The sequence below is a fragment of the Diospyros lotus genome, chromosome 10, assembly GCF_014633365.1.
Source record: "Diospyros lotus cultivar Yz01 chromosome 10, ASM1463336v1, whole genome shotgun sequence".
NCBI classification, from domain to species: Eukaryota; Viridiplantae; Streptophyta; class Magnoliopsida; order Ericales; family Ebenaceae; genus Diospyros; species Diospyros lotus.
In genome coordinates, this window is record NC_068347.1 from 30,303,195 (window position 1) to 30,313,251 (window position 10,057).

Here is a 10,057-nt window from a genome sequence, read left to right on the forward strand (position 1 = left end):
AGAAAGACATGTCTTTGAAAAAGTTAGTCTTCGCTTTCACCGAAAGTTAAAAGCAGAGACTGGGGGGCATTTGTTGTACCCTGTCTCTCCGAGAGACCCCGGCAGGTCTTTCGGAGATGTCTCTCCGGAAGGCTTTGGGAGATGTATTTCCGAAAGGATTTCAGGCTTTTCGAAAGATTCTATCGAAGTGGGATCCTCTTCGGGACACCACCTGACCCTCTATAAAAGGCAACACTCCACACAGTATCAGGCATGATGAAAATCAGGTACACTCCCCATATTCTCTCTAATTTCTCTCTCCAAAAGCAATTGAATTCCTTTCCGCAGCCATTACATTTTTCTTGAGACTGACTTGCTCGTCGGAAGGTCTTTGCGGGAATTCCTTCCCGCAAGCCTTCTAACTCTTTTTCCAGTTTACAGCCTTTCCGGGAGCTCCAGCCTCTTTCAAACCACCAACACGCCTTCCCGAGAGAATCCGCAACTAGCCCTCTCTTCGGAAGCCGATCATCGCCCTTGTCAGCAGCTCAACCCAAGCTGCCGATAGAAAGGAAACCGCTTCACTCTGTAAGATCGAGAATCCCTCCGCAGGGAGTTCTGTTCGCAGCGCCTCTTCGGGAGCCATATTTCTTTCCAGAAAGTTTTTTAGCCCCCGAGAGGTTTTTCTCTCCGGAAGATCCCTCATAGGCCAGTCTGTTGGGCATCGAAGTGACGGTCCCTTCCCCATTTAACAAATTCTATTGTTGTGTTTTTTTTTTCTGGCCACTACAACTTGTACGTGGAAAGACATGTTCTTGTCTGTGAAAATATTGAGTATAACTGGCATCCCTTGGTTTTATTGTGGAATTTCCTACTAAAGTTAGTCTGAAACATAATGCATCTAAGTGTTTATTTTATGCACCATAAAGGTAGTATTACTTGTTTATGCTAGAGAAACACTAGTTCTATAGATCATGAAACTATTGAATCTCATTAATGTGTATACAATTAATGTTTTGTTTTAATCTACAGGGCCTTTTTTACTTGGTACTTTAATGCTATTATACTAGTGTTTCTTTGAAATGCACTTGCTTATAGTCATACGTGTTACTATTTCATAGATTTCATGTATCTTGCGTTGATCCTCACAGTGCTAATATTATGCACAAAATATGATTTCAATCACTCTGGTGCTGATGTGAAGGGATAGGTTTGCGGAATTGTGTAAACATGTACCTTGAAAAGAAAGTTCTTGTGTAGAATATGATTTCAGTCACAATTCCAATTATCTTGAAGGAACAAAAGGAAGTTCATATTGTTTCTTCAACAATTAATGACCTGCAGTGGATCTTTCAGTAGGATTAGAGCCTAGATGAAGTTCTGAACATGTGTGAGAGAAAAAGGAATAAATGGATCGTGTACGAGTCCCAAGAAAGCAGGTGTTAGGACACAGACATTCTATGGCCTGAAGAGCTGGTGTTAACCGATTGGCATAATGCTTTCTTGTTGCTTTTGCATGTGAAACAAGATATCTGTAATCTTAAAAAATGTTATAGCAGAATTTGTAATATCTAATGCTACTTCTCTGTCATGCTGATTTCCCTTTAGGCTTCAAACATTGAATTTCTAGTCTGTCTAAGTCCTTATCTGCTGATGAAGTTATGATACTCAGATTGAGAACTGTTACTGCTGAAAACTAGCTATACTACTAGCCAAACAAAAAAAGGAAAGAAAAATAGCTATACATGTTTCTTTTGTGCAGCTTTTGTATTCTTTCCCTTTTGAATCTGATAATTGCTATTAACAGGACAAAGATTTGCTTTGAGAGAAGGAGGTAGGACTGTTGATGCAGGGGTTGTCTCTAAAGTAATTGGCTAAGATACGAAAACCATTTTACAGCAATAATTTCGTGCCTCGCCCTTTGCAGCAAGATATTAACAGATGAGAGGATACCTTTTTATAGAGTAAGATCATTTTCTGGTGTCGGTGACATGCAGTCCCTAGGACAATAGCTTTAGTCACGACTAGAAAGGTAAATAAATTGAATTTGGCTTTATTTGAATAATATGAATAAAAGTTTTTTATTTATTTTTCCTCAGTTTTAGTGCAAGTTACTCACATCATTTATATTTCTCCACTTGAAGATGAATTAAATTCCATAATTTCAACATTGGGCAAGTTACTTGTGTTGCACCTCTTTGGTTATTTACCGAAAAATATTGTTTCTATCACTTTTAGATCTGGTATATGGACTGGGAATTACCCTCTTAATGCATTAGATAATAACTAACCAGGGTGGACATAGTACGTCAATCTTCATAAGGTTAACATAGCCAATTTTTAACTTGCCATCTTCGAGATAGACAAGAAAATGTCGCATTTCTTTATTTTAGATGAGAGAGTAAAGTGCATTGGCTCGTCACATTTGGCCTGGGATGGCTTGAAATCAAGTATTAATGTTCTCACGTTTTAGTCTTAAGTCTAGTAAGAAGCCATACAGGCAGGGCAACTGGTTCAGGATTTTGTCTGCTTGGTTGCCCCTCCACTGTAATACAGTCAACCTCGGGATTAATGCACACTGCCCAGCCAGAACATGTATCTTAGTTTGTATTTCCACGTGGCATCCTAAATATGTACATTAATAATCTAAGATACAGACTAAAGACAATGTCCAGCCAATTATTATATCAATAGATATAAACTTGATTATTGGCATAAAGAGAAAAAAAACTCCTATAATCTTCATCATCCATATTTACAAAATTATTGAATTTGTTGCTACATGAATTGTTGTTTCGGAAAAATCAACTCTGCATAAATTACTTGCCTTGCAGTAACTTCATTGCACTTTCAACTAGCGAGTGAATTGTTGTGCTGTGCCGGCTCAAGCCAACAGTACCAGAGAAAACAGCAAAGTTTTCCAGCTCTGATGTGGTCTCTGTGACGCCCTCCAGCTCCTTCTTCATTCCCTGATCCTTGAAAATTTGGACATTGGTTTCATTTTCTGTCATCATACAAATTGCCAACTCTATGACAAACCTCCTTATCCTTGGAGTCTTAATTGGTGGACACCGGTACTTCTTCAAAATCTCAACTAGTGCAGTTGCTAATTGAGCCTCTTCAATTCCAGCTCTCTCCAACATGATGGTCAATTCTTCCTTAGTCATAAGTTTGAAAACATGTGCCGCTAGTCCAACCATCACTTCTTGCAATTTGTTTTCATCATACATAATTGCTCTAAGAACCTGCAATGGAGTTGAATTTGATGAGTGCTCACCCATTACCTGCTCACCCATTACCTTCTCTAGTTTTATGTAGGAGAAACGAGAACCATATACCGCTCCTACAAAGGAAAGATAGGTTATGTTGGGAGAAATGAATGTTGATTGGTGTTAATTAGAACTTACAGTGGGTGTTGTAGCAGCGATCCCCCTGATCTGCATGAAATAGTCTGCTTTGGTGTAGGTGCACAAGTTTGTTAAGATTCTTGCTGCATTTATGCGAAGTAATGGCACGTCTAATCCAACAACCAGCCTCTCAATTACCTTCAACTTTAGAATTCTTTGACAGTTACTTTTGCTTTCTAATGCCAGCATTGCCAGTGCTTCTCCGGCTGCAATTCTTACATGATTGTGATTCTCAAGCACTCCCTCTTTAAAGAAAATGTTGAACAATTCTTTGAGAACTCCACCTGTGCCCCCAATCCTCTCTGTTGCATCCGCTTCCAGAGCTAGGCTGGTTAAAATTTCTATGCCGAGTTGTTGTAGTACTGGGTAGTCCTCACCATACCTTAGTATATCTCTGATGTTGCTGATTGTGAAAACCACCTCAGATATCTCTTTGCGGAGATTCTTGCCTGTGGAGCTTCTTGTGCTAGCTACCATCTTTAGAACTTGTAGAGACCGTTTTACAGTCAAGATTTGAGATGGTGCAACTGTTTCGTTCTTCAGTAAACTCTCTCCTGCTTGTGTAAAATCTATTATTTTTGGTAGGAGTCCTCTCGTGTTCCCTATCTTCCCACAGTTATCCTGGTCGCAAGCAAGTTTCTTTAATATAAGAAGCCCCAAATGGTTGAATGTCCAGAGACTATAATGTTCATGGTCCTGGATGTTTCTCTTATCGGAGATTTCATCAGCTGCGCCATGATCTGTCCTGTGGTCTTGGAGCAGTGACGATATTGATTCCATTGCACCAGGTATTCCAGCAACCCTTAGACAATTCTGCTTTTTACCAGCTAGTTTCGACAATATTTCTGCTGCTGATTGCCTGATTTCTTCTTCCCGAGAATCTTTCCAATTCAACATTTCAACCAACCTTTCCATCACCGATAATGTTGTTCCAATGTTTTTAAGGGTTTCATCAGAGGACCGCTCACTCATTGCGAACTTTCGTAAAATCCTAACTCCAATCAGCTGTTCATCAGGAGAATTCGAAGCCAAGAGGTCCATGGCAAATGAAACCATATCCATCCTTAGACCATCAAAGATGCTTCCATTCACACACCTTGAATAGGCATCATAGAAGAACCTTCTAATAGAAACCATACCCGAAGGCCCCAGCTCACACTCCTTGTTCACCTCATCCAGCAATTTACAGAAGGTGACCTTCCATTCCCAGAAGGCTCTCTCCAACAGGAACAAAAATGCTTCTGCCAAGGCCAACGCGTAAAAGATATTCAGGGCAGACCTGCGGTTCCTCTTGTCGGAATCCCCTTTCTCTACTTCACCATAGTTATGTTTGATGAGCTTCAATAATGATAAGACAGCGCAGGCTGTTGCAGATGCAAGCTGGAGCCAGTAGAGAAGCTTGCTGATATTCCTCGAGAGGAAAACCGACTGGGCATATGGAAGCAGAGGAACATCTGAAGTAACCCATATTCGAGTTGGCATCTTCTGCTTCTGCCAGTTTCTAGGGCCTGCCAGGTTAGTGCTCTCATTAATTTCTCTGCGTCGCCGGCTTTCCTTTCGTATGGCATCAATTGGACTGAATACTGCCTTCATAGTTTTAACAATGAAATGTGAGCTAGATCTTATTGCCCGGAAACTACTGATCCCAAGATCAGCAATTGACCACGTAGCTTGATGCTGCCACTCAAGTTCTTGGCTTCTGCTGAATATCCGAGTCCCCTCAATCAGCAGAATAATGGTGATGAACCAGAAGTCTGTTTTGTCCAAGGTTAAAGCAAAACCACCAAGTAGAACCACAGTTGCCCAGATGAAACCCAGAGTTCCCAGCCCCGTTGCTGCTTTCTCCAACACCGCTAGCCTTAGAGCAAAGAGTGTCAGCTTCTTCTCCGGCGCGTGCACCGGCTGCTTTGACGGAGAAACAGAATTGGCATTACTACTATCCATCTTTTCAACACGGCATTGTGGTTCAAAAATTGTTGAGCCTGCAGTGTCAAACTCATCAATCTGCAAATGAAAACTCCCTTTGCCCTCTCTCTCTTGCCCACCACCATCCATTGCTCACAAAATGGAATCCTTCTCTTGGTTTGAATGAAGTGGTAGGTTAGGATTTGAGTTTTGGTTTTCTTTGGTGTGATGTGGAGGAGAGAATGGAGAGTTGGTGGTTATATAGCGGGGAGGAAAATGAGCTTAGAGAGCACGTTTAAGGCCGTGGCAATGGCAAGGAAAGGGAGACTTCTAAGTCGCTTATCCTTTTCCTGCATTTTTTTCAAGGGACTTACCTTTGCTCTTTTTTCTCCTCTTTTACTTGGCCGGCAAGGAGTTGGATTGAGGAAGTCCCTTTTTTTCCTGTAACTATAAAAGCTGTCAACTTTTTCTCTTTTTATTTCAGCCTTAACATCCTCTTTCTGTTCCCTCAACAAAGAACAAACCCACTGAAATGACCATGTTGCCCTTCCTAAGTCGCATGCATGTCAACATTCGTCTGGGTTGGCATAATGGTCAGTTTAGATAAATTACTTGGAGGTTTCTGTTCGTTTGAATTTTCATGGGAAAAATGGGGGAACGGGTTAGTGCGTAAACCAAAAGGTAATGATTTATTTGTTGAAGTTTTATATTTTAAGAGTTTCTGATATGTTAAGAAGAATAAGTGCAAGCTTTAGCTGCCTGCCCCGGAAAGTCGTGTGTTATTTGTGGCTTGCAGAGAAGTCTCCTTGTGTCAAGTTAAAGGCTGCTGCAACGGGCCCCAACTTCCCTCCGTCATCCCTTTGAGTCTACGGATATTCAAATACAAAACCTAAAAATAGAAAACAAATGAGAATCGCGTTGAGCAGTGAACAACGTATAAATCGTTAAGATCTTTCAACTTGAATTTTAGGCAAAAATTATACTCGTAATGCTCTTATTTGACCCTGTCACGACCCGAAATCTGATATGTCATGACCGGCACTAATCCATAGGCCCAGCGACTCCAAAATGGACTAGTAAGCCTCTTCTCTAACTCGATTTGAATAAGACAATACTGTTGACAAGATATAGAACACGAATAAAATACCAATTCACCTTCTAACATGATAGCTCAATATTCCATATACAGCAGTTGTACAAAATATCTATCACACTGCTATCATAAATACATATATGTTCCCGTACCTCGGGCCCTTAGCACAATTATGTGCCAACAAAAATAAAAGACAAAACATCAGACTCTACAACACGTGTATGTCTCCACAGAGCATCCTATAATACATCCGGAATCAAAAAATGGTATGATATCATACCAGAAGATTTGATGGACCAATAATCAAAAGGAGAATTCCCTGAAAATATTTTTAATAAAACGAGGTGAGTCTTATGGACTCGCGAGTATAAGGTATGTCATGCCCACTAGGAGAGTATACAATAAAATGTTAGGATGATCATCATGAGTATAATAACGTAATAACAGTATAAACAGTGGAAATATGAACCATAAGTTTAAATAATTTGATATTTCAAAGGAAAACATAGTGTAGAAAAAATAGGTGCCTAAAGACAACCCCCATAAGTTGTTCCCTAACCACCTAAGTCCCCTATACTTTTGTATGAGATGCATACACTGATTCTGAGGACACACACGTAGAAACTGGCCTAACGCCTATATACACATGCACACAAGTATATATATCGGCACATACATCATCATCATCACACAATATCATCATAAAAGCCCACGTGATAGCAGTGCTGAAATATACTATCTGTGTCTCTCATGGCCTTGGCATGCCAAGCCTCACAGTACCATGATCTTTTCCTGCTGTGAGTCACCAGGGAATCTACTAGATAGTCCTCTAATAATAATGCAAATGATACCCTAATTTATGCACAAGTCATAATCATTTATCATTTCATGTGGTGTCTAAAATACATGATATCATTCAACATTTCACATTTTCAAAACAAGAAATTAGTTAGGGTATCTTTCTGTTTATGTCCCTCCCATTAGGATGAAAATATTTCATGCAAGTTAGAAACATTTAAGGATATTTTTCTATGATCCGCATATAAAAATCATGTACGAGTTATGCATATAAAAATTTATACAAGTTTATAATATTTATAAATGAAACAGTATATACGTGCATAATATAAGGTAAACATAACATATCCTATCTACTCGCCTGGGAAAAGATGACTCAAGTCCGAGTCTCGGGAAAAGATCGAACAAAATCCTGAGAATCTGAGCCTACAATAAATAGAATGGGGTGTCACATTTAGGTAACAAGAATAACGACGTAAAGAAATTACCGAAAATCCTAACCATTGCCTAACACCCTGAACCGATTATTTGGTACCTTGGCCCGCGCAATATTCAAATATGGCGTCATGGAATTCGTCGAGCTAAGCCATCGACTACGTCATCATGCATGTCTCGCTTTGCTTGCTACGCGTAAGTGTATAGTGGAACTACACACCCACTTATAAGCTGCACTATCATAATATATATATATATATATATATATTTACCCATAAACTAGTTTTCTTTTAATATAGATAATATATTTTTTTATCTAAATTCCTCCTTTATCAAAAATACATACATATATATATATTTATAACTAAATTGATAAATTTTCTTAAAAACTTAATAATTAATTAATAATTAAATAAATTATTTAAATAGAATAAATTACAATATTCTAGCCTCAGATAAAAGGAATCCATCAGAAATCAGCATTCGAAATAAACCCACGTCATCATCATAGACTAGCCTAGAACGCACTCGGGGTCAGTCTCACTCGGTCTCGAGTCATCTAATAGGGCTTCGTCCTTAGGACTCCGATCAACAAAATGACTCGCCAATCATATCGCCAATTCTAAGAGACCTAAAGAGAACCCAAATTAGACTAACCTCGATATCCTGAGTAAGACCAACCTAACCAAGTCATCCTAGGTCCACGGACAAGCGATAAGGGAGAACAAGCCGAGTGGGCCAGCCCAAGGGCTGCCACAACTGGGTCAGTCATGCCCAACACATCGGGCCATCCTAAAACCCAATCGGGCCCCGCCATCCTAGGCCAAAACCTAACCCGACATGCCCAACCTCAAAAGCCCTCATTTCCTTTTTCCTTATATTTTATTTATTTTTATTTTCTTTTCTTTTATTTTCTTTTCTTTTCTTTTCTTTCTTTTTTTTTTTCTTTTTTTTTTCCTTCCCATCAAACTGCCGCCACCGGCAACCACCGCCGGTCGGCCAAAAACGGCCGATCAATATACCGATACGAAGCCCTCGTCACAAATAACAACATATATTAAAATGAAACCCATCGGACGGTCAGATCTTGATAGATCTAAGAATTAATTTTCGGCCAAAAATAGGGTCGAATCTGGCCATCGTCATTCGCCGGCTGCTAGCCATTTTTTCAACGATCAGAAACTACCCCGAGGTGTGCAACACTAAGGAGAGCAACATACCCAAAAATGAGAAAGATCAGACGGCTAGATTTTCGTAGATCTAGAGTCAAACTCTCGGCCAAAATGGATAAACAAACTGCCAACGTCGCCGGCCACCATGGCCGGCGATTTCCGGCGATCCAAGACCGCCACCCAACCCGCTCAAGCAAACCGACCAACATATCCAAGAATCAAAGAAATCCAACGGTCGGATCTTCGTAGATCTGACCTTAAACATTCGGCCATCAAGCCCCATCGCGTCTCAACCCACATTCCACGAAAACAGCAAGAAAAACTGAAAAGATGAAGCCAAAGCACTTACCTCCTTGTAGATCGGGGGCACTTTAACGGTAAAAACGAAGTCGGATCGTCAATCTAACGGTCGGATTGCTCAAAATCGTCGAAAATCCGAGAGGGGAAATGAGAGAATAAGAGAGAGAGAGAGAATATTGTTTCTGTTTGGGGGGGGGGGCTGCCGAGCGCCTCCCCCTTTTCTTTTTTTATTTAATTATTATATATATATAATTTAATTAAATTAATTAATTTAGTTTTTTTTTTTTTTTTTTGAATCTTTACATTCTTCCCCCCTTATAAAAATTTGTCCTCGAATTTCACGGAAACAAATAAGGATATTTCTCTTTCATAGCATCTTCCATCTCCCAAGTGGCCTCACCCTCACTATGGTGGCTCCACTGAACTTTAACGGAAGCTATTTCTTTAGATTTAAGCTTTCTGACCTGCCTATCTAAGATCTTAACAGGTTGCTCTTCATATTGCAAGCTTGGTTGGATCATAATGGGTGCTGTCAGCAGCAAAACATGAGAGGGGTCTCCAATAACCCCGCGTAGCATCGACACATGAAATACGGGGTGCACTCCAACCATCGACGGTGGTAGTGCCAACTCATAAGCTACATTCCCAATCCGCCTAAAAACTCGAAAAGGTCCAACATACCGGGGACTAAGCTTACCTCTCCTCCCAAACCTCACTACCCCCTTCATAGGCGATACTCTAAGGTATACCAAATCATCAACTGCAAACTCTAAGGGTCGACGCCTACGATCTGCATACGACTTCTGACGACTCTGAGCTGTCAAAAGCCTATCACGAACTACCTGGACGATCTCCATGCTTTGGCCAACCAGGTCTGGGCCAATAAGTCATCTCTCACCAACCTCAAACCAACCTAAGCGTGACCTACATCGTCGACCATATAACGCCTCATAAGGTGCCATTTGAATGCT

The 10,057-nt window shown here is 40.3% G+C and overlaps 2 protein-coding genes across 3 annotated transcripts in view; one reads left to right on the forward strand and one right to left on the reverse strand.

The window, feature by feature from the left end:
* The window catches only part of LOC127812303 (elongation factor Tu, mitochondrial-like), a 30,225-nt gene extending 27,278 nt beyond the window's left edge, over positions 1–2,947 (forward strand). Inside the window, exons 11-12 of the mRNA XM_052352723.1 lie at positions 1,784–2,008; positions 2,811–2,947. The gene's annotated coding sequence lies outside the window, so the exon portion shown is untranslated. The remainder of the gene's footprint in view (positions 1–1,783; positions 2,009–2,810) is intronic.
* Positions 2,463–5,760, reverse strand: LOC127812300 (uncharacterized). Of its 2 annotated transcripts, none has more exons than XM_052352713.1 (2): positions 3,384–5,711; positions 2,463–3,221 (listed from the first exon to the last, which is right to left on the reverse strand). In XM_052352713.1, the coding sequence occupies exons 1-2, from the start codon at positions 5,436–5,438 to the stop codon at positions 2,796–2,798; spliced, it is 2,481 nt and encodes an 826-aa protein (XP_052208673.1). In that variant the 5' UTR covers positions 5,439–5,711; the 3' UTR covers positions 2,463–2,795. The 2 variants fall into 2 exon arrangements, with proteins under 2 accessions (XP_052208673.1, XP_052208674.1); XM_052352714.1 differs by having other exon boundaries at positions 3,113–3,319; positions 3,384–5,760.
* Between the last annotated feature and the right edge of the window lie 4,297 nt (positions 5,761–10,057).

What these genes read in the sequence shown, in the direction of transcription:
- LOC127812300 (XM_052352713.1), bottom strand. Translation starts at nt 5,438, where the DNA reads ATGGATGGTGGTGGGCAAGAGAGAGAGGGCAAAGGGAGTTTTCATTTG. An exon ending in TCGCTGCTACAACACCCACT is followed by an intron (nt 3,222 to 3,383) that starts GTAAGTTCTAAT and finishes ACTCCATTGCAG; the next exon opens with GTTCTTAGAGCAATTATGTA.